The 24,335-nt window shown below is 49.7% G+C and overlaps 1 protein-coding gene across 2 annotated transcripts in view; it reads left to right on the top strand.

Moving 5' to 3' along the window:
- The window catches only part of SREBF2 (sterol regulatory element binding transcription factor 2), a 68,618-nt gene extending 44,734 nt beyond the window's left edge, over nucleotides 1–23,884 (top strand). For both annotated transcript variants that reach the window (XM_008062013.2, XM_021714422.1), the window contains exons 11-19: nucleotides 436–605; nucleotides 10,670–10,838; nucleotides 12,342–12,459; nucleotides 13,331–13,440; nucleotides 15,623–15,755; nucleotides 17,288–17,456; nucleotides 19,623–19,808; nucleotides 21,290–21,401; nucleotides 21,881–23,884. In XM_008062013.2, coding sequence (XP_008060204.1) covers nucleotides 436–605; nucleotides 10,670–10,838; nucleotides 12,342–12,459; nucleotides 13,331–13,440; nucleotides 15,623–15,755; nucleotides 17,288–17,456; nucleotides 19,623–19,808; nucleotides 21,290–21,401; nucleotides 21,881–22,101 — 1,388 coding nt within the window. In that variant the 3' untranslated portion in view covers nucleotides 22,102–23,884. The remainder of the gene's footprint in view (nucleotides 1–435; nucleotides 606–10,669; nucleotides 10,839–12,341; nucleotides 12,460–13,330; nucleotides 13,441–15,622; nucleotides 15,756–17,287; nucleotides 17,457–19,622; nucleotides 19,809–21,289; nucleotides 21,402–21,880) is intronic.
- The last annotated feature ends 451 nt before the right edge of the window (nucleotides 23,885–24,335 follow it).

Below are 24,335 nucleotides of genomic sequence, written 5' to 3'. Positions count from 1 at the left end.
AAGGCTGAGGCGGAAGGATCGCCGGAGCCCAGCAGGTCGAGGCTGCGGTGGCCGAGAGCGGCCATTGCACTCCAGTCTGCGCGACAGAGTGAGACTCCATCTCAAAAAAAAAAAAAGAAATGTTTGGAGGCACAGGACTATATTAGCAGAATGTGACTATACTGGTGACACTTTTTGAAAAATGTTGCACTGTTCACCTCTGAGTCCTGTACAGTGACCTTCAATAATGTTAGTGCTCATTATACAGAACTAGGTGCCATGTTCCCAGCCACCCTGTGAAGTAGACAGGAGCGCACAGCTAGTGTCTCTGTCCAATCACCAAGCTCACCTAGTTTCTCTTCTGGTTCCACTATTACTCTGATTGTGCCAGAGAAAGCAGGAAAAGTTTGATTTAAGGGATCTGTCAGTGTTAGTATCTGCTTCTGTCTACCCTAGGGAAGCTTCCTGTGGGATCTGCATGTTCTGATGTACACATGGCCTTGTGTGCTGTGAACCTGGCTGAATGTGCAGAGGAGAAAATCCCACCAAGCACACTGGTTGAGATCCATCTGACTGCTGCCATGGGGCTCAAGACCCGATGTGGAGGCAAGCTGGGCTTCCTGGCCGTGAGTACCCTTCAGTCCCTTCTGCAAACCTTCTCTGAGCACTTTCCCCAGCCAGGAGCTAAGATGCAAAAGTAGATGTGGACCCCACCCTCAGGTGCTGCCCACCTAGAGGGCTAGGCATTTATTCAGTTGCCTACTCCACTAGTGCTCCTAGGAGTGCATAGAAAAGACCCAAATGTCCTGCATGAGTCTCATAGGCAGGACAAGAAGTAAGAAGATTGGTTCAGCAATACAGAGCTACTATTTAGGGGTTAATATGCAACTTTCTGCTCTTTAAATGGTCATAAAAATTCTTGGAATCTCTTGGTTATGTTTCCTGGTTTTTTTTTATTCACCCTGTGTTGATCACAGCACTGTGGCTCCAGAAGTGAAAACCAGTGCCTATCTGCAAGGCACAGGTCACACCCAGGGCGGAGATTGTTATCAAGTGCTTCCCATGTGCCCTGGCCAGCAGCCAGACTTGGGAATTCACAACTGGATAGTTCCCAGTCCTTGTTATCAGCTTGTTCACAGCATCTGCTGACCTAAGGCGTTCTCTTACTCTAGCAGAAACAGGCCTATTTGACTCAGTGCCCCACTGTGGGTAGACTGCTGAATACATCAGATATGCTCAAAACACAGTTATCCCATCTGTTTGTTTCTGTATCTTGGTAATAGCAGTGATAGGCTGACAATGAATATAGTTTCCTATGGTGACACTGATGTTTCTGGAAGTGTGTCACAATAGGTGACAAGGGGTCAGAAAAGTCCAGTGTACTTTCTATGTCTGAACCCTGTTTCTGTGACCATGGATAAGACATTCATTCATTCATTCAGCAAATATGACTGAGCACCCACTCTGAGCAGGGCATATGCCCTGTCTTCCGGAAGCATATCGTCTTGCAGTGAATCCAGACAGTGACCAGGCCTCCAGGACAGCACAAGGATAAGTGCTAGAGTTGTCTGACCTACTGCCTGTGAAGTACACTGAGCTCCTGTCTGGTCTTAGGGGGAGAGGAACCTAGGCTTAGAGCTAGAAGCATTGGTGAGGATACTCACCAATGTTCTTTTATCTGGACTGATGTCATCACACTTGTAGCTTCTATGCCCTGCAAAAGTGTTTTGAAGACAGTTTATATTTTTTGAAATACAGCATACATGCAGAAAAATGTACATGCTTTAATTTACAGCTCGATGAACTTCTGTGAAGTGAGCTCGCCCACGTAACAACCACCCTGATCAAGTAGACCATTCCCAGTACCCCCAGAAGCCTCTCACTCCCACCAGGATAAATAGTTTAATCTACCTATTGTTTCAATAAGCTTTTTATTTATATGCATGTAGAAAAAGTAGCCGGGTGCAGTGGCTCACACCTGTAATCCCAGTACTTTGGGAGGCAGAGGCGAGAGGACTGCTTGAGCCTACAGGTTTGAGACCAGCCTGGGCAACTTGGTGAGACCTCGTCTTTACAATAAATGAATGAATGAATGAATAAATTAGCCAGGCATGGTGGTACGCGCCTGTGGTTCCAGCTACTTGGAAGGCTGAGACGGAAGGATCGCTTGAGCCCAGCAGGTCGAGGCTGTGGTGGCCATGAGCGTGCTACTGCACTCTAGACTGAGTGGCAGTGAGACTCCAACTCAAAAAAAAAAAAAAGAAAAGAAAAAGTATACAAATCAGGTCAGTGACTTACACCTCCAATCCCAGCACTTTGGGAGGCTGAGGTGAGAGGATCACTTGAGTACAGGAGTTTGAGACCAACCTAGACAACATAGCAAGACCCTCTTTCTACAGAAAAAAGTTTTTAAATAAAAAAAGTATATAATTTATAACTATACAATTAGTGACTTTACAAAGTAAACATACCTATATAACCAGCAGACAAATCAAGAAACAGAACCAAGACTTCAGAAGCCTGTCTTGGGGTTCCTTGCAGTCACTAAACTTCTCCTTCCTCCAAGCCTTCAAGCTGAGGGTGACCACCATCCCAATCAACTCAGATGTTTTGTTTCTATTTAAACTTTTATATAAGAGGGTCATGCAATATGTACTGTTGTGTATCTGGCTTCTTTTGCTCGGTATCATGTACAAGATTCATTTATGTGGTTGTGTAGATTGTTCATTCTCTTTGCTTTATAGTATTCCATCGTATGACTAGATTGTTGTAGATGAACTTTTGGGTGGCTTTCTGGTTTTGGTTATTATGAAGAATGCTGCCGAGAACTTCCTTGCACACACCCTTCGGTGAACATGTGACTGCATTTTTAGGAATGGCATCGCTGGGTCAGAGGTTTCCAAAATGATTGTATCAATCCTCACTAGCAGTGAACAGGACATTCTCACAAACACATTCCCACCAAACACATGATAAGTGTCTTTTTTTAATCCCTGCTAGTGTATCTCATTGTAGTTTTCATGTGCATTTCCCAGGTGATTAATGACACTGAGCACCTTTTCAAATGTTTATTGGCAATTTGGATAGTCTCTTTTAGGAAACCTTATTCAAGTCTTACCTCTTTTTAAAAAATTGTTTTGAATCTGGGTCTCACTCTCTCACCCAGGCTGAAGTACAGTGGTATAATAACAATGAACATGGGTTACTTCACCACAGCTTGGACTTCCTGGGCTCAGGCAATCCTTCCACCTCAGCATCCGAAGTAGCTGGGACTACAGGCATGTGCCACCATGCCTGACTTATTTTTGATGACACAAGTTGCTAATTTTAATGAAATTCACATTATTAATTTTCTCTTTTGCAGTTAGACATTTTGTGTCCTGTTCAATAAACTTTTGCCCTTCCTCAAAAATATGAAGATATTCTCCTTTATTGTTCGCCATAAGTTTTATTTTTTGTTGCAGCATTTTATAGGTGGGATATCATATCATAGGTGCATATCATAGGTGGGATCCTTCTGAGATGGCTAGGATAGGGAATTAGGACATAGAACTGATTTAGCCATAAACCTTATCTTGTACTTTTTTTTCTTCCTGGTAATTTTATGCAGTAAGTTGAGAAAGCCAATGTATGCTAGGATAGACTATATGAGGGGTAACCCAAAAGAACCTCTGGAAGTTACTTATTAAAACTTGTGTATTTATTCTTACATGTTTAAAAAAAGGAAGTTTTATTTTTTACTCTTCACACAGTTACTTAATTCACCTGGAATTGATTCTTATATGAATTGGAGGTAGGAGTGCATGATCTTTTTATTTCCACATGACTATCTACCTGACCCAAAACCTGTAATTTTTTTTTTTGAGTTAGAATCTCATTCCGTTGCCCAGGCTGGAGTGCAGTGGGACACTGCTCACAGCCATCCCCAGCTGCTGGACTCAGGCAATCCTTCCACCTCAGCCTTTCAAGTAGCCAGAACTATAGGATGCGCTACTAGCCCGGCTACTTTTTGATTTATTGTAGAGATGAGGTCCCGCCACGTTGCCCAGGCTGTTCTCGAACCCGTGGGCTCAGGCAGTCCTTACACCTTGGCCTCCCAAAGTGCTGGGATTACAGACTTGAGTCACTGCCCGGTCCAAAACCTGTAATTTTTTTTTTTTTTTTTTTTGAGTTGGAGTCTCACTCTGTTGCCCAGACTGGAGTGCAGTGGCCACTCTCGGCCACTGCAGCCTCAACCTGCTGGGCTCTGGCGATCCTTCCACCTCAGCCTTCCAAGTAGCTGGAATTACAGGCATGCACTACCTTGCCTGGCTAATTTTTTGATTTATGGTAGAGATGAGGTCGCACCAAGTTGCCCAGGTGGGTCTCAAACCTGCAGGCTCAGGCAATACACTCACCTCAGCCTCCCAAAGTGTGGGATTACAGGCTGAGCCACCGAGCGCAGCTCAAAACCTATAATTTAAATAACCATCCATCCCCCACTGCACTGAGTGGCACCTGTTTTCATAAATCAAGGGTCTGTGTATGGTAGATCTGCTTCTAGATCCATTAGTCTGTCCATTGCACCAGCACCACACAACCCTAATGACTAAGTTTTCTTTTTTTTGGATTGGAGTCTTACTCTGTTCCCCAGGCTGGAGTGTAATGGCACGCTCATGGCCATCACAGCCTCGACCTGCTGGGCTCAGGTGATCCTTCTGCCTTGGCCTCCCAAAGTGCTGGGATTACAGATTTGAGCCACTGCACCCAGCCTGAGCTTTTTAATATCTAATATCTAATTTCTTGATATCTGGAAGTGTTGGTCCTCTAGCTTTAGCAACTATTTTTTAATTCCTGTACCTTCCCATATTAATTTTAGAATCATCTTGTCATCCCAAAAGCTCCACTAAGGTTTCAATAGTCCTTATTGCTGAGACACAACTGCCCTTTAAAAGGAACTCAGAAGCTTGGCACAGTGGCTCACACCTGTAATCCTAGCATTTTGGGAGGCGGAGGTGAGAGGATTGCCTGAGTCAAGGGATTCGAGACCAGTCTGGGCAACTTGGTGAGACCTTGTCTCTACAATAAAACTAAAAATTAACCTGGCATGGTGGCGTGTGCCTGTGGTTCCAGCTACTTGGAAGACTAAGAAGGAATGATTGCCTGAGCCCAGAATGTTGAAGCTACTGTGACTGTGAGCATGCCATTCCACTCCAGCCTGGGGACAGAGTGAGAATCCTACTCAAAACAAAATAAATAAATAAATAAAAGGGACTCAGAGAGCCCATTTGAGGAAGGCATATTATATGGCAGCTGGGGGGGGGGGTCAGAAAAATTGCTTCCTTAAAATTGTCCCTGCCAGTGAGATGCCCCCAGAAAATACTTGGTATGCCTATCAAGGAGTGAACAGTTCAGTGTATACCTCCTTAGTTTTTTTTGTGCACATACTAATATATATACATTATAATTTATTTAATATGATTATACTATATAAGCCTTGTTTTGCCACTTTTCAACCTAATTAAATCTTGGGTATCTTTTTTTTTTTTTTTTTGAGTTGGAGTCTCACTCTGTCGCCCAGACTGGAGTGCAGTGGCCGCTCCCCGCTACTGCAGCCTCGACCTGCTGGGTTCCAGTGATCCTTCCACCTCAGCCTTCCGAGTAGCCGGAATTACAGGCGCGCGCTACCACGCCCGGCTAATTTTTTGATTTATTGTAGAGATGAGGTCTCACCTGCTCAGGCGGGTCTCGAACCCGCGGGCTCAGGCAATCTACTCACCTCAGCCTCCCAAAGGCGCGGGATTACAGGCTGAGCCACCGAGCCCGGCTGGGTATCTTTTTTTATAGCCTCTTTATTTTGCAGAGATACCTGGTGCTACTGATGGACATTTGGGTTGTTCCCAATCATTGCTGCCAGGAGCATTTTTGTACATCATTTTCACCCACTTCTACAAGAGCTTCCTGAGACTAAATCTCTAGAGATGCTGATGCTGTGTCAGAGGATATAAGTATTTGAAACTTTAATAGTATTGCCAAATTTACATATTCAGTAAGATAGAAAAAGGAGAACTGTCATTTCTAAAGTATCTGCTCCTTTCTGCTTACTTCTCTTGGGAGGGCATAGTTCAGATTCCCCAACAGTACTTTTTTAAAAGGGAAGAAGCTTTGAATTTGGTGAGATATATTTAGCTAGCAAATGAACGAGGCACTGGGGACCTGTGAAAATGGTTGAATACCTAACAGTTCTGTTTGTTAAGTAGTTAGTTTTGAACATCATTTTTTTTTAGTTGGAGTCTTATTCTGTCGCCCAGGCTGGAGTGCAGTGGCACACTCATGGCCACTGCAGCCTCAACCTGCTGGGCTCAGGTGATCCTTCTGCCTCAGCCTTCCAAGTAGCTGGAACTATAGGCATGTGCCACCAAGCCCAGCTAATTTTTTGATTTATGGTAGAGATGAGGTCTCACTAAGTTGCCCAGACTGGTCTCGAACCCCTGAGCTCAAGCAATCTTCTCGCCTCAGCCTCCCAAAGTGCTGGGATTACAGGCTTGAGCCACTGTGCCCAGCAGTTTTGAACATCTTAATAGGTACTTATGTCTTAACAGCTTAGTAGCCATTGGGAAAAAAAAGCATACATGAAGTTGAAAGAAATAATATGTTTTGGCCATGCATGGTAGCTCATGCTTGTAATTCCAGCACTTTGGGAGGCCAAGGTGGGAGACTCACTTGAGGCCAGGATTTTGAGACCAGCCTGGGTATATAGCGAAACCCTGTCTCTAAAAAATAAAAATAAATTTTAAGAAAAGAAATACTTTTCATTCTTAATAACTACAATTGCTTACTTGCTAATGGGATGCTTGTTCCTATTGAGCACTGCACACCTTCTCAAACCTTGGAATCAGATTGGCTACCACCATCCTCTTTCCTTTTCCATACTGATTTTCACACAGTACTTGACTTTTATCACAATAGCCTCCAAAAACTCAGTCTCACAAAGATATGACATCATCCATAGAAAAGTAGTGTGACCTCACACTGAGACTACAAACTGTCTACATCTAGTAGTTTATACAATGTACAATTAGTGCTGAGCATCACTGTTTTCCTCAAAAATTTTAAATAACCAACCAGGCAAAGTGAAGACCAAGGAGAGGCCCAAACTTTATCTATATGATGACTACTTATATACCTAATCCTGAATTGTACCCCACATCTTTAAAATAAAAAAATTTGGCCAGGTGTAGTGACTCACACCTATAATCCCAGCACTTTGAGAGGCTGAGGTGAGAGGATTGCCTGAGCCTATTGGTTTGAGGCCAGTATGGGCAACTTGGCAAGACCTCATCTCCACAATAAATCAAAAAATTAGCTGGGTGTGGTGGCACATGTCTGTAGTTCCAGCTACTTGGAAGGCTGAGGCAGAAGGATAACCTGAGCCCAGCAGGTTGAGGATGCAGTGGCCTTGAGCATGCCACCGCACTCCAGCCTAGATGACAGAGTAAGACTCCAACTCAAAAAATAAAATAAAATAAAATATCCTATGTCTCCCTTGCATGCTTGCTGTGGCACTTCAGGATGCTTTGGCACACAATTTGAGAGCCATAGGGTTAGACTGGTGTTGGGAGACACAACCTAGAGTTGAGACTGGCTCAGGGCCACTGGGTGGCTTTCAGGATCTAAGTAGTTCTGGGTCTCCTGTCACAGCTTCTCTCACATCAGACAGTTAGCAGATGAGTTATACAGGAGAGGCTCCTAGGCCCCAGCTTGGGAGAATTCTGGTGTCTGTAAAATTTAGGAAAATTAAAGTTTTTAGGAAAATTAATGTAGGGCTGTAACACTAAGAGAATTAAAAGAATAACAAAAGTTATTTTCTCAATTTCCCTTACAGAAGCCATACTGTGGATGACTGTAACCCAGAATTTATCTTTCTTATTAGTTCAAATCACTGAACTCAAGCTCTTCCCTCCCCAAGATCTGTTATAACTAAGAGTTTTTCTTTTTTAAGAATTAAGCTTTGGCCATGCTCTGTGGTTCAATTTGTAATCCCAGCACCTTGGGAAGCCGAGACGAGTGGATTGCCTGAGCCTGCAGGTTCAAGACCCACCTGGGCAACTTGGCAAGCCCTTGTCTCTACAAAAACAAATAGCCAAATTTGGTAGCATACACCTGTAGTTCCGGCTACTTGAAAGACTGAGGCGGCAGGATCACCGAAGCCCAGCAGGTCGACACTGGAGTGGCCGTAAGCGTGCCACTGCACTCCAGCCTGGGTGACAGAGTGAGATTCTGTCTCAAAAAAAAAAAGAATTAAACTTTAAAAAAGCCAGACACGGTGGCTCATGCTTGTAATCCCAGCACTTTGGAAGGCAGAGGCAGGGACGATTGCCTAATCCCAGGGGTTCAAGACTGGCCCGGGCAACTTGGGAAGACCTCATCTCTACAATAATTCAAAAAATTAGCCAGGCATGGTGGCACGTGTCTATAGTTCCAGCTACTTGGAAGGCTGAGGCAGAAGGCTCACCTGAGCCCAGCAGGTGGAAGCTGTAGTAGCCGTGAGTGTGCCATTGTACTCCAGCCTGGGCAACAGAGTGAGACTCCAACTCAAGAAAAAAAAAAGTATTCTAATCATTTAATCATTTTAATGGTTTCCTCATTGGCCTCTTTGGGTTCCTCTTGCCATATGATCTGAACCAGTCTTTGTTTCTGCTTCTGTATGTATGTGAGATTTGGGCCCTTCTAAGGGAGCAAATTGGTCCTCGGTTTTCCTTGGAGCAACCACCAGGCTCCATTGCTGGTCAGGCGTGTAGAGCAGGCTGTTCTTGGAGAGTGATTTGGGGCCAACTGTTAGAAGGTTCTGAGATCTCAGAAGCCTTGGAATCCCCCCAGCCTCTGTCCTGGCTTAGCCTCTCAGCTCCTGTTCTCCCACCGTTGGAATTATTAGCTCAGATTTAGAGTGAGTGCTTTGTGGAGGGTTGGCAGAAGGCCATGGGGGTTCCTCTACATTTGTTCTCTAATATCCTTTTCTCAAAACTGGTCAGCATAGAGGAAGATGGTTAGTGCCACTGGCCCCATGATAGGAATTTTAAGTGAAATGCCCCACCTCGTCCCATAAGCTGCCATGGAAATATATAGTATGTCCATAGAGCACTTTGGCCGTGTTGTTCTCTCTTGGATTAGGGCAGCTGTCTCCAGGTTCCCTGAGAGAGACAGTCTCCTCTGTCTGTGTCCTTGAGTGGTGCTTTGGTGATGCTATTTCTGACCCTGGCATTCAAGTCTTCTGAAGCTGTTACATTAGCTGATGGCTACTTAGAGCCCACTAAAGGTCAGACCCAGCAGACTGAACCAGACTGTGAAACAACCACCCTCCTTGTGGAGGCGAGGGCAGGAGCACAGAGGCCGAGGTCTGTGGGCCTTGGCCAGTAGCCCCTCTGCTGGTCTCCCTAACGCTCTATGTCTTGTGCTTCTCCCTCCCTCTTGTCCTTCTCTGCTTAGCTCCTTGTTCACACTGGCTTGCTTCAAGCAGTTTTCTGTGTTGGAAACTGTGGATGTTAGAGTGAAGACATCCTCACTGGAAAAATGACAGAACTTCTAAAAACATGTGATAGACAGCATTGTCCTCATAATTTTTGTCACTGGGACCCTGAAATGATGTTATCCTGGTAGGTGGAGGACACTGGGGCACTGGCTCTTTGAATTACCTGGCAAAGGGGTTTTGTTTTTCATATATTTTATTTTAAAGATGTGGGGTACAAGTTAGGATTAGGTACATAAGTGGTACAGGGGAAGTTTGCGTCTCCCTTTGGTCCTCACTTCGTCTGATTTAGGATCTGGTATGCTTGGTGATGTTATGTGCCCCCCGCCTCTCCTGGCAGTGTCCCACTACTGCCAATTCCTTTCTTATAGTGTTATGATAAATGTTCAGGGTCCACTTATGATTGAAAACATGTGATACTCAGTTCTTTGTTTCTGTGATAGATCACTGAGTATGATAGACTCTAAATCCATCCAAGTTTTCAAAGTTGGTCTTTCCTGGCAGGCTGGCATTTATGTCAGGGGCTGTGTAGAGGTAGTGTGGGGGTTTCTGTAGGGGCCTGCTTTTAGGGAAGGGCCTCTCACACACAAACACACACACATCCCTGCATGGGTCCTAGGTGAGCCTTCCAACTGCCCCTTCACTCTGGGGCTATCAGATGTGACCGTGACTGCTGGCTGTATGCCCAGCACTGTTCTAAACTCTAAAAGATATGTAAATAATTAAAATGACAGATGAGAAGAAGGGGCTACCTGACTTGGCACTCATGGGGCTGAGGGTAATATGCAGCAGCCAAGGGGCCTCTGGGACCCCTCCTTGGCAAGCTACCTCCAGCTCGCCCTACAGGTTGAATGCTGGCAGGGTGAAAACAAGATTGCAGTAGGGTTAGGCAACCACAGCAGGACAGGAGGCAGTCAGGGCCCTGCAAGTGCCTTGCAGCCTACCTCCCCTCCTGCTGGGATTTCAACCTGGTTACCATGCCTGGCTGGCTCCACTGGCGTGTTTGCCCTAGTTTAAGTGGTGGGGTTTACTTCCATGGCTCGTGAAGGTCCTAGCCGTCCATTAATCTTTTTTCCCCATCTCTGCTTGAGCCTACCTCCAGCATGGTGCTTTCTGTGGCCCCACAGTGGCTACAGCCAGAATTTTGCCACTTTGATATTACCCCTGGTCCTTGTCCTTCCACAGAGCTACTTCCTAAGTCGAGCCCAGAGCCTGTGTGGTTCCGAGCACAGTGCAGTCCCTGACTCCTTGCGCTGGCTCTGCCACCCCCTGGGCCAGAAGTTCTTCATGGAGCGGAGCTGGTCAGTGAAGTCGGCTGCCAAGGAGAGTCTGTACTGTGCCCAGAGGAACCCAGGTGAGAACACCCCCACAGCAACTGGAGAAAGCCGTGAGAGCCACTAGTACTGCAGGGTTACTGTGCACCAGAGACACACAACTGAGGATCAAGGAGGTCAAATAACTTACCTCAGGTCACAAACCTGATCAGAGACTATCAGCAGCTGAGCTGGGTGAGCACTCTGCTCTGTGTGATACTCAAAGCCCGTGGTCCTTACATCACAGAGCCGCACAGTAATAAATTGTGATTAAGCACCAACTGTACTCTTAGCCCTTGTTCTAGGCGCTTTAGAGACACAAAGGATGGGACTTGCTGTTCCTGGCCTCCAGGTCTTCCTGTCCCATTGGGAGAGCAGACAGACATATATGGAGAGTAAGGGAACAATAGGTGGCAGGCGGTCATCAAATGCTCAGAGTGGTGACAGGGACGGAGCTCCAGGCATCGGAAGGAGGTGCTGGCTTTCTCTCCCTGGCATTTGATAGTGATTGGAGTCGACTCACCCAGCCTTGGAGCAGAGAGGCCAGTCGGGGTTGACTTAGACCTTGAGTGCTCAGTGGCTCACTGCTTTCTGCTGTACTTTTCCCTCCTCTGTGGGGAGAGAGAGGTTCTGCAGGTACAGGGCTGTATATCAAACATTGGGGGGTCTGCTATCCTTTCTTTTTAAAATATTAACAGTGCTCAATATGAGAATTGTGTGTGACACCACAGAATAAAGGATAAAAGCAAAAGCAATTCTGAACCTTTTTGCCCAACCCCACTGGCTAACCATAGATTTCTCACTGACTTTTCACCTCTTGCAGTTTCTGACTCTAGACTTTGTCACCCTGCATGTATTCATAAGTGTCCCTCCTCCTCCTCTTCATCAGGTCAAGGCCCACATGTCTGCCACATATGAAAGGGGAGATGGGGCTGGTGACACCGTGATTTGGGCCTGCCAGTAGGGGACCTGTTTGTGACAGTCATCTTTTGCAAATGTCGCAAGGCCCCTTGTCTAATCAGCTCAGTCAGGTCATTGCTGATCTTAGGTTCCATGACAAGGCTCTGGAAAAACAGGAATAGGTTCTCCATTGCTATGAGCACGGCAGAAGCTACCACCTTTTTCTCTTTGCCTGGCTGTTTTCCTAAGCCATAAGGAAAAGAGACAGCCTCTGAGACTTAGGCTAGCTGTCTACCTTTCCGTGTTCTGCCCAGGCTCACTGCCACCAACTTGCAGCTCTCAACCCACAGTACTGAGCACTATGCCAGAAGCCACAACACTCTCCCCTACTCCTGCTCCCCGCTGGAGCTTATCCAGAACTGCACAGTCTTGGGCTCTTCAGTCTGAGCGTGAATACCCTCCCCCAGCCTCTGACTGTTCCACATAATAGTTCTGAGATTTGGTTTAGAAGTGGAATCTGATCCCCATTCACAGGGCATAGATGTTTCCTGGGTTCCTCTTCCCATCGTATTTTCTCTGTAAAGACAAAATGGACTCATAAATAAGACCCATTTAACCCTTCACCTTGCCTGTGTCTCTTCCAGCTGACCCCATTGCTCAAGTCCACCAGGCCTTCTGTAAGAACCTGCTAGAGCGAGCTGTGGAGTCCTTGGTGAAACCTCAGGCCAAGAAGAAGGCTGGCGACCCAGAAGAAGAGAACTGGTAAAGTCCCTTGGCTGCTCCCCTGCCTCAGGGCCTGTCCTCCCAGGAGCTCAAGGGCAGCCTTAAGGCCTGCGCTCTTAGCAGATACAAGACCTAGTGCCAACTTGGCCAAGAAACCAAACGATTCCCTTGTATTTATTTCTCAAAAATGAGAACCCTGCATGAGCTCTGACCTGGTCTTTCCTCCTAGACCAAGTATGTCCCTTTTTATGTATCCCTTCACCAAGTGGGTCAGTACTTGGGACACGTTGGGAATTTGCTTAGTTTGCTTTGCTTTTTGGAATGGGAAGCAATGGCTTGTTGAGAAGGGAGAGGAATGGATTGTGGAGAGCTCAGCAAAAGACCGATACCTCTGGCCGGACGTCTTGGGGACTCAGTACCTCATTGTGTGTGCCAGGCAATTTTTAGCTCTTATATAGTTACTGAGCATCGTCTTTCCTTCACAGTGTCAGACTTTAGAGGCAGACAGGTGCTATAGTCACTTGCGCATCAGGCCCGGGTCCTGACTGGGGTGCATGTGAGGAGGGAGGGGCCAGTTCTGCCTGGGAGATCAAAAAGTTTCTGGGAGGAGATGCCATTGGAGTTGGACCTTGAGGGGAAGGGTCAGGGTTGGCTGGGGAGGCATGATAGAGAAAGGCTGGCCCTCCTGATAGTGTGAAGAATGTCAGTGATAGCCCAGAGACATGTGAGGAAGGAAGGTCTGTGGAATGTGTGAATGGTGTCAGGGGGCAGAGCTTGAGTGTGCTGGGATGACAGGGAGAAAGGACCAGAAATGGTCATTGGGTCTTAGAGCTGGACAGCTGAACAGCCAGGCCATGGGTGTGGTCCTTGTATATATTTTGATGTACATGGGCCTCTCTTTTCTTTCTAGTGAATTTTCCAGTGCTCTGGAGTACCTGAAATTACTTCATTCTTTTGTGGATTCTGTGGGGATTGTGACTTCCCCACTCTCCAGCAGCTCCGTGCTCAAGTCTGCCCTTGGTAAGTATCTGCGGGTAGTTGTAGTCTCAGGGGTTTGACTCAGTCCTTCACAGCCCTTTTGCCCCAGGGGTCAGTGATGAGTGTGTACTCAGGCATCGTCTCTGGATCCCACGTTCCTATCTGTGGTCCCCATGCAACTCATAGTCACCTTCTCTGGGCAGTACCTCTGGAGGCAGGAAATAATTGTTCTCAGAGAAGTGGGACAATGAGTGAGCGACTGTCTTCCTTAAACTCTGGCTGTGTGTGCCAGCTCAAGAGCTTTCCCAAATGCTCAGAAGAACAGGCAACAAGTAGTCCAGACACCAGGGATGCTGGAGCCTCACCTTTCAGATGCACAGTGCTGCCCCCACCGGCCCCCTGGCTGCTCTAGGGTCTTACACTCTCTGCTGAAGAGACCTTTCATCTCAGCGTCTCTGCCACTCTCTGGCCTCGGGTGTCATCATGCAACCCACTGACTGCACTGACACCAGGACATTCTCTGCTTCTAAAACGCCATCAGAGCTGGGCTCGGTGGCTCAGCCTGTAATCCCGCGCCTTTGGGAGGCTGAGGTGAGTGGATTGCCTGAGCCCATGGGTTCAAGACCCGCCTGGGCAGCGAGACCTCCTCTCTACAATAAATCAAAAAAATCAGCCGGACGTGGTAGCACGTGCCTGTAATTCCAGCTACTCGGAAGGCTGAGGCAGAAGGATCGCCGGAGCCCAGCAGGCGAGGCTGCGGTGGCCGGGAGCGGCCACTGCACTCCAGTCTGGGCGACAGAGTGAGACTCCAACTCAAAAAAAAATAAAAATAAAAATAAAAAAATAAAACGCCATCAGAAGGATCGCATATCTGCTGCAAACTCTTGGGCTTCTGAGGCCACTGGGGAAGATGGGGGAAGTTTGACCACCTGCTGGCCACTCTCCCTGGAGAGGGAGGGATCCCAGAAAAGCAGCCACCCCATCATGACCGCTGACTTTGTGGCCTCTTGGAATTTTAGGGTTTGGAAAAGCATGTGCTCTTATGACTTTTATATTACTCCCCACTGGCTTTGTCAGATCATTAATATCTTAGTTTTGCAGTTAAGATTAGTAAGGCCAAGAGAGGAAAACACTAACTATATAAGAGCTTAAAACACTAACACCGAGAGAGGAAAACACTAACTATATAAGAGCTTAAAACACTAACATGAGCCTGTTACAGCTACTTTGAAGATACCATTCTTTATGATCATTGGAAATTAAGGTTGTATCCAAACTTTTGCTTAAAAATAACACTGCATAGCCGAGTTTGATGGCTCAGCCTGTAATCCCGCACCTTGGGAGGCTGAGGTGAGTGAATTGCCTGAGCCTGTGGGTTCGAGACCCACCTGGGCAACTTGGTGAGACCTCATCTCTACAATAAATCAAAAATTAGCTGGGTATGGTAGCGCACCTATAGTTTCAGCTATTTGGAAGGCCGAGGCGGAAGGATCGCCGGAGCCCAGCAGGTCAAGGCTGCGGTGGCCGGGAGCAGACACTGCACTCCAGTCTGGGTGACAGAGTGAGACTCCAACTCAAAAAATAAAAAAATGAAAAAAAATAACATTGCATTGGCTGCGCGTAGTAGCTCACACCTGTAATCCAGCACCTTAGGAGACTGAAACAGAAGGATCATTTGAGCCCTGAAGTTCGAGACCAGCCTGGGTCATAGCAAGACCTCATCACTACAAAAATAAAAAATTAGCTGGGCGTGATGGTGTGTGCCTATAGTCTCAGCTACTTGGGAAGCTGAGGCAGAGGATTGCCTGAGCCCGGGAGGTCAAAGCTGCAGAACTGTGATTGTACACAGCACTCTACCTGAGCGACAGAATGGGACCCTGACTTCAAAACAAAATGAAACAAAACCAAAAAAATGACTGCAGTGAACATCTTTGTTAAACTTTTTTCTCTCTTTAAGCCAATTTGATCATGACTGCCAAAAATGGAATTACTAGGAGTGAACATTTTTAAAGACCTTGATACATATTGCCAAATATTTTCCAAAAGATTGTGCTGGTTGATGCTCTCACTAGAACTGTGTAAGAGGGAGCCCAGAGGCCCCTGGCCCGTCGCGAGAAGGTAAAGATGCTGTGCACAATATAGGAAGCAGGTGCAGCCTATCACTGAGCGCCACAGGTCTGGTTTCTGTGAGTGCTGGAGTGTGTTGGGTGTTGTTCCCCTCTAGGTCCAGACATCATCTGTCGGTGGTGGACGTCTGCAATCACTATGGCCATCAGCTGGCTCCAGGGAGACGACGCAGCTGTGCGCTCTCATTTTACCAAAGTCGAGCGTGTCCCCAAGGCCCTGGAAGTGACCGAGTGCGTAAGCCTCCTTAGCCACTCATTTGCTTCTCTCCTGGGGAAGATTGTTTGAGTTAGCAGGAGAGAGCTGGCCTGAGTGGCCATGTTGGGGTGAGGGGTCATGACTGCATGACAGGTGAGGAGCTAGAGAAGGGGGTGAGGGCACCACAGAGGATCCAAGCTGGGTCAGCACATCCTGTATGTAAGTGTCCTTCCCTGCACAGCACCACAGTCATCCCAGCAGCTGTCAGTGCTGCCTCTGGGGGCCTCCTGCTGCCTCTGTGGTGCCACAGGCTAAAAGGGAGTGACCAAGAACAGTGTGTCTCCCGGCATCTTTGGAAACTTCATGGTGGAGGCCCGCCAGTGTTTCCCTTGAAGCAAGTATGGACCAGAGGATCCTGCTCCTACGAACCAGCATTTTATCCAGGTTCCTTCTAGCCACCCTCCAGCCCCCACCACCTGCCTCAGCAACCTTGTCCTGTAACTAAAATAGCTTTGAGCACACGGCATAACCAGAGAGCTTTTGACATTCCTCTTTGGAGATTCATGTCTGTGTCCTGAGGGCATTTGGCCCTTAGTATGGGCAACCCTGCCTGCCGACAAGCTGATGTTTCTAATTGGATCCGAGTGTTTATGAGAGAAATTGTAAAATGCTACAAGGCAGAAAGGCCTCACGAAGTCTCATCCTTAGAGCCAAAGCTGTAGCGTTTCCCATCAGGATGACTCAAGGAGCACAGGAAAGAGCTGAGAAAAGTGAGTGTGAGCAGGTTTGAAGCCCTGTGTTCCAGAAAGTAGATCTAAAACTCTTGTCCTCCAAGTAGACATACTACTTTAAGCCACCTGACTACTAATCACCACCTGCACCTGTATAGACCTATGTGTCTCCCAATCAACTCACCTGAGGAAACTGAGGCTCAGCAGGTATTAAGTCATCTCGCTTCTAAGTAGCAGAGCTGCAGAAGACAGCCAGGGTGCCTCAGCAGGCATTGCTGCCTCCAGACTCAGTTACTCCTGGATCTCTTTGCTCTTCAAGGACAATGATGCTATGGCAATCTTCCCCCAACCCCAACCTCCTCTTCCTCCCCGCAGGCTGCTGTATGGAAAGAAGCTTAGTTTCTCCAGAGAGTTTAACACCAGACTTCTGGGGGAATGGTCCCTTCATAAGTACAGATAATGAAGCCAGTACCATATGTCCCCATAGATAGTAGCAAGCAGTATTATGGCCTCTTTATAGATATGGAAACTGCAGTACAGGTGTTTGAATGACCACCTTACATGGCTTCTTAGTGGCTGTCCTGGTGGTTGAGCCTGGGTCTCTCATCCCTTCCTGCATTGAATGAGGAAGGTACTGTAGGGTAGGGAGCCAATCCCAGCTCAGGGCTGACATTTCTTTTCTGGAGCTGGCTACCTGGAGCCATCATGGCAGCATTGCAGTTGACAGACCCACATGTCACAGTGGTTTGGGCTGTGGTAGTCGCTGACTTGTGCTCCTCTGCCTGTTCTTACCGGTGACACACACTGATCTGCCTCTCACCTCCCTGTCCCTACAGGAGCCCCCTGGTGAAGGCCGTCTTCCGTGCCTGCAGAGCCATGCATGCCTCGCTCTCTGGGAAAGCAGATGGGCAGCAGAGCTCCTTCTGCCATTGCGAGAGGGCCAGCGGTCACCTGTGGAGCAGCCTTAATGTCAGCGGGGCCACCTCTGACCCCACCCTCAACCATGTGAGTGGGGGCTGAGCTGGCCTCTCAAGGAGGTGTTCTGCTTTGATCTGTAAGAACACTTCCACCTGCCTCGAGCCAACCCAGCATGTGGGGCTGTCCAGGAGACAGAGAAACCAGGCTAGCAGCTCTTGTTCCCAACAGTGTGGCCTGCTGGCCTTGGTGGGCTCCCTTTTTGGTCTCTGAAGCAAGCATGTTTTCACCTGCACCTTTCCTAGGCTCCCCGAGTCCCAGATCCCGGGGACCCACAGCCTCTGTAAGCCCCAGGTGAACCACAGCTGGCCAGGCCCTGCATTTGCTCCAGGTAGTTTGCATGATCCCCAGGTCTCTGCAGGCCAGCCTTAGGCACACACATGGAGCCGACTGATCACCCTGGGTGCCTCCGTGGCCGGCCGCACACCTGCTGGCTGGCAGCTGTGGTGCATTGTAGTTGCATTGCATGTTCTGGCAGTACCCGTGCAATGTTTCCACAGTGCATCACAGAGGCCTGCCTGGCCCTCGGGAGACTTCCCACCATGCCCTGACCCAAGACTGCCTCACTCTGGGAGGAGGGGATCCTGTCAGAGGGCACTGCTGTCACTATTGGGTCCTAAGGCATAGTTATCCCAGGAAAAAGAGCAGGGCAGGAAGGCACACAGGTAGAAGTGCACATCACCTGCTCTCCTGTGGAACATGGGGCTTAACTCTAGGGAGAAAAAGACAGGAGAGTCATGGAGGGTCAGATTCTCAGCCACTCACTGGAGTTTGGTCCCCAGCCTGCTAGACTGGCACTTGAAGCTAGAGGTTGACTGTGAACCTGGGCATGGGGTGAACCCAGGACAGTGTACCAGCCTTTACAGGGCCAGGTAGCAGACAGAAAGGGCCCAAGACCCCTGGGCTGCCAAGACCAAAGGCAGATGGGAAGCTATGTCTCAGTTCTCAGTTGGGTTTTCTGTTGGTCTCTTGTATTTGTCTTCATGAGAGATTCAAACAGTCTGGCCTGAGTTTGGGGAATGAGAGAGAGGCTGGCAGCCACCCCTAGGGCTGGGGTTCCTGGCGAGCTGCTCTGTGGAGGAGAATGAGCCCAGAAGAAGGCCCCATGAGCCTGTTGGTCCTCAGGCAGAATCCATCCAGGAACCTGCTGTCCCGTGCCCAGAGGTGCTTCTCTAGCACTCATATCTTACAAGCACCGGCTTTAGTCTGAGGCGAGGGATCTTCATCCACATCCCCTTGAGGCTGACAACAGCCAGCGAGCAGTGTGACCAAGGGTCGGGGCCTCAGGCGGGATAGGGTGCGGTCTGGGTCTGCATAGTGATTTTGCCAGTCCCAGTGTCTTCAAGAGTAAAGCTGGGGCTGGGTGAGATGAGGAATGGCCTGGTGGGGGGTCCACCCAAACCAAGGGCTGCTCACGGCCCATCTCAAGGACTCGCTGCTCCTCACTGCCCTGCATGGTGCCGACATGCCATCGGGAGCCATGTGGGCAGCCCACCCTCATAGGTGGTGAGCAAAAAGTACATGTGGCCCACTCTTGTGCAGCATTGTGCCCACACGCAGTGCCATCTCATTTAACACAACAGCCCTGTGGCGCCATTCCCATTTTTTGGATGAGGAAACTGAGGCTCAGAGAGATTAAGTCTGTGCCAGGGTCATATAGCTAGTAAGTGGCAAAGCTGAGCTTGAGTCCAGGTCAGTCAGCCTAACACTTGAGCATTAAACCGCTGCAGTTCTGCCTTCCAGGACACCTGTCTCTCCCTCCCCTTTCCTCTTTCCCTCCTCCTTTCTCCAGTCTGTGCTGCCACTTTGGTCTTTTCCTTGGCACCTTTTGGGCAACTCAGCCTCCAGGCCAGCCATAGTGGGGCTCCTATGAGGTGGGAGAACCTGTACCTTTGACCCACAAGGGTTCCATTCCTGCCCCTGCCTGTGCTGTGTCCCCTATACAAGCTACGGCCCTATCAGAGCCTTGGCTTTCTCATGTGCAGTGCAGGGGGAACAAACCTCCCACCTCCTAGGACTGTGGAATGCACAAGTTCTCCCTTTAGCTATTCTCCCGCTCCTGTGGAGGGACTCTGGGGCTCTCCACCTCCTCCCAGAGCTGCCAAGTGTTGGGCAGGGGAGGGCCTGGTAGGTACTGGGATCCCTGCCTCAGGAATGCACCAGTCACCTGTTCCTCCCTCATGCCTCATCCCACAGGTGGTCCAGCTGCTCACCTGTGACCTGCTACTGTCTCTGCGGACAGCACTCTGGCAAAAGCAGGCAGGTGCCAGCCAGGCCCTGGGCGAGACCTACCATGCATCAGGCGCTGAGCTGGCCGGCTTCCAGAGGGATCTGGGCAGCCTGCGCAGGCTGGCACACAGCTTCCGCCCAGCATACCGCAAGGTAAGGCCCAGCTGGCAGGAGAGGAAGAGCAGATTGGAGTCTGTAGGGTCTGAGGCCTGGAACCCAGCACAGGCATCAGTGTGTGGTTATGTAGTGGACCCTCTGAGGTCAGCCAGGTGATCTGTCAGCTTCTTGCTGTGTGTCGGCCCTGGAGCACAGCAGGAAGCAGGCCACACTGCCCACTGTGGTCAGGGACTCCAGACCCATCCAGAGCTCCATTCTCACTTTCATAACTGGTTGGGAGAGTGATAAGAGTCTCTTTAGTACCACATTTAAAGGAAGATTCACTTTGATTCTTTTCCTGAGTCATGGGGGCTTCGGTTCTACTTCTGAGTACTATCCCCTTGGCAGTGGCCACAGGATCTGAGATAAGTCTCTGAGGACAGTTATAGGACTGGGCTTGCCAGTCATTTCCATTTTCATTGTATTTTTATTGCTAATTAACATGCTCAACGTATTTTTACCTGGACTTATTTTCTAAACATTTGAGTGAGGAGATGAAGAAGAATGGGCTATGTTGGAAGGGCACACAATAAAGGAAGTCTCAGAGCAAGGCTGCTGCTGTGGAAGCTGGCATTCAGCCCCCATGCCCATCACCCTAAGGTGCTTCGGGACCCCCACAGGATCACACTGTGGCCACTGTGGAAAAAGAGGAAGTGTGTCCCTGCGGCAGCACCCCTGCCCCCTGGAACCCGCTCTGGCTGGCCCTCCTGTCTGCTCACAGCATGGCTGGCATCAAAGGCCCCTCGCAAATCCCACTGCCATCCTGCCTCTCCCCTGCTGAGAGCCCTTAGGTGGCTCCTATCACCTGCCAGGGCAGGAGTCCATCTGGCAGCACTGAAGACCCTCCTCAGGGACTAAGATATTACGGTATAAAAGAGCTTGAGATTTTAAGGAATTACAGACCTAGACCTTGCCCTCTACCACCGCCCCAAAACCCCCATCCCCAAACCCCTCACCCACTTCCCGTGGCTCACATTTACCTAAGAGCTGCAGACTTTCACCTGCAAGTCTCTGGACTCTTCCCTTCTAAAGAATTGGAAGGAAATGGTGCTGAGCCTCTCTGGTACCAGCCCAGCTGTCCCTGCCTCACCTGTCTTTTTGTCAGACTGGAAGGCAGCCTCCAGGTCCTTGAGGCTTCATGCAGACCACTTGTCTTCTAGCCTCAGAGGGCGTGTCAGGGCTCTCTGTCACCAGTGCAGGAAAGCAAGCCCTTTGCCTCTTTCTTGTCTCCTTGTCTTGCTCCTGCCCCCACCAGCTGGCCTGTGCTTTGCTCCCCATTCCAGCCACCCAGCCAGGTTTCTGGCTCATCTCAGGGTCCGAGTGCGGGACACCAGAGGTTGCTTTTTGGGGTTGAGCAAGGCAGGTGTGGGAGGGGGTGTCACCAGGGGGCAGATGAGATGGCTCAAGGAGAGGTACCCACTGGACATACGCAGGCAGGGACCTGGGGCTTGACTGATGCCCCCCCTTTATCTCCCAAGGTGTTCCTGCACGAAGCCACTGTGCGCCTGATGGCAGGAGCCAGCCCCACCCGCACCCACCAGCTGCTGGAGCACAGCCTACGGCGGCGCACCCCTCAGAACACCAAGCACGGTGAGTCCACCAGCTCCCCAGCTCAAGGCCAGGCCTCGTCCCACCCTCAGAAGAGAGAGGAGGGGAGGGACCCAGCGCAGTTTCGCATCTGGCTGCATGCACTACAGAGGCCTCTTGCCTCTGAGAATAAAAGAAGCCTGAAGCTTGCTTTGGTAGGTTGTAGGGATGGGTGTGGGCATTAGTTGTGTGGGCATGAGTCCAGCCAAGAGTGGGGAGGGAGAGCTGGGGTCCCAGAGCAAGCACAGGGGTAGAAAGAGGGGCCCTTGAGCCAGGCCGCATGGGTTCCATCTGAGCCCCATCTCAGACTAGCTGTGGGATGCCAGCCAAGTTCACCTCTTTCCTGTGAACCAGGGAAGACAGTAAAACCCCCCACGTGGGATGGGTGTGAGGGTTAAGTTATGAGTCCATGTAATGCCCTCTGAGCAGCACGGCTTCCTGGCAGGCTCTCACTTCCAACACATATCTCATCGTTCCCACAGGAGAGGTGGACGCCTGGCCCGGCCAGCGAGAGCGGGCCACTGCCATCCTGCTGGCCTGCCGCCACCTTCCCCTCTCCTTCCTCTCCTCTCCGGGCCAGCGGGCAGTGCTGCTGGCTGAGGCTGCCCGCACCCTGGAGAAGGTGGGTGACCGGCGCTCCTGCAACGACTGCCAGCAGATGATTGTCAAGCTGGGTGGTGGCACTGCCATCGCCGCCTCCTGACCACCGGGCTCAGCCCACCTCCTTCCACCTCTGTCTCTCAGTCTCTCTCTCCCCAAGGATCTTCCCTGTCTCTCAGTCTCTCTCCCAGCTTCTTCCCTCTGTCTCAGTCTCTCTCTCTCTCTCACTTTTTCTCTCTCAATATCTTCCTTCCGTTCCGTCTCAGTCTCTCTCCCTCTCCCTCTCTCTCAGGATCCTCCCCCTAAGACTGTGGGATGAGCCTCGAGTTCCACACTCAACTGCTGAGGCTTCTGGACCACCTCAGGCCAGTGGGCCCCTGGGCAGAGCCCTTAAACCTGCTGTCACTAGATGCCTGTGGTCCACGGCCCGGTGGGCCTGAGAGGAAAATCAGCAGGCAGAATTCGGGGGTACCCCTGACTTGAAAGCAGCAGGGGGAGCTCCCAAGCCCCTGCCCCCAGCCCTCTTGAGTTTTTCTCTCCTCTGAACATCTCTCTCCCCTTTTTGCTTCTTCATTTCCTATCAGGCTTAATCTCTGGGGGACATAGGTCTCTGGGCACCAGAGAGCAATTTGCCCTCACTACTGTGCCCAGCATGCCCCTCCCCCCTTTTTATACGAATGTTTTTATACCAGTGTGCTTGGGTTTGCCATGATGCAGGGCTAAGTTGCTGTAGCATCTTTGTGTCTCTCCCTGGGTCTGTGTTCCTTCCCCCATGCCTGACTAAGCCAGTGTATTGTTTTCGCTTTATTCCACAGGATAGCCAGGGATGGAGGGGAGCCCAGCCCCAGGGAGGCGGGTGCGAGACAGGGGCAGGCCTGGGGATGGATGAAATAATGTCGGCATTATTTTTTAATTTTTTAAAAAATAAATGGTATCTTATTTAATTGTCCTGTTCCTTCCCACTCCCCGCCTCCTAGGATGTCAGCCCAAGTTTCAGGGTAGGCCTGGGGGCTGGGAAAGATGAAGCCACCCACTGGGCCTGGGAGCCAGGGACCTTCCGTGTGGTTTCTCGGTTTCCTCCTACCCCTTCCCTAACTCCTACCTCTGCAGTACAGACTGTCCCCGACTTAACAGTGGTTCAGCTTAGTTTATCGACTTTACAATGGGTTTATTGGGGTATTAAATGTACTTTTGACTGATAAATATTTCCATTTATGATGAGTTTATCAAGACATAACCCCATGCTGAGTCGAGGAGAACCTGTATATTTTTATCCCTAATTCTTGACCTGAAAATAAGCCAGTGGCAGGGACCAGCCCTCAACCCTCCCCAGCAACAAGCCCCTCTTTTTGGGGTGGGCAAAGGGTTGCCCATGATGGGCACTAGAAATGAGGTCCTCTGCCTTAATGGGGGTCCTAGGAGAAAAAGTGGCCCCACTTTTCTGGATCCCCTGGTTTGGTGCCTCCCTAGAGGCTGTTTCTCCCAGGGGCTCCTGGGAGACAGAGAGACCCTCCCTCCCGTGCTTATCCCCTCAGGCAGGTTGGAGCAAGGGTGCAGGAGCTCCACCACAGATGGGGGGTGCACAGCCAGGGTCCCCTTGATGCCGAGTGCTGGCTGGAATGGGTCAGCTCTACGTTGGGCCTGCCCCTGGGGTATGCTTGGACCTGCTTTCTTTATCTCCTCCCCTCCCCCCACTTTCACTGTATTTATAGACCCTGCCCGGCACATGTGTCATGTGTGTATACTGTGCCTTTTCTCGGTATTGTTTAGGGGTGGGAAGGGCTTTTCACTGAAAAAGGGGATACACCTATGGCTTCCTTGATGTTGAGTCATTCATCGTGTCCCGGATATAGGTTATTCAATAAACACAGACTGGTACCACCCAGCACAAGGTGTGTGAGGGTCTGTAGTGTGACTGTTATGGTGACCAGCCAAGGGGCTGTATGATGGACACCCCCTCCCTCTCACAGTCTGGTGGGTCTTCCTTGCTCACTGGCACACCCTGTCCCATCCATCCAGTTCCTGGTGCACACTCCAGGCCTGGGTGAGGGCCTAGGACAAGAGAGCTGTTGGTAGTGTTTCTTAGGGTAAGAAGCCTCCAACCATATCCAGGTTTCCACTTGTTCCCTGAACGCAATGCTGGCTCATGGGTCGACAGATTTGGGGTGTTGAATCTCTTCCCCAACTGGGTAGCCCACTCCTTAGTTTCCCCTCCCCTGAAGTGACCTTCAGGAGGACACAGCCCAAAGTCAGATCCACGCCCAGTTCCTATACTTCCCTGCTGGGTCACCTTGGGTGGGACCTGGCTTCTCAGCCTCCACTTCCAGTGCAGAATGG

Source organism: Carlito syrichta, unplaced genomic scaffold, assembly GCF_000164805.1.
Source record: "Carlito syrichta isolate Samal-C Ts95f unplaced genomic scaffold, Tarsius_syrichta-2.0.1 Scaffold305648, whole genome shotgun sequence".
Lineage (NCBI taxonomy): Eukaryota > Metazoa > Chordata > Mammalia > Primates > Tarsiidae > Carlito > Carlito syrichta.
The sequence above is the reverse complement of the archived record's forward strand: the minus strand, read 5'-3'. Positions and strand labels throughout refer to the sequence as shown.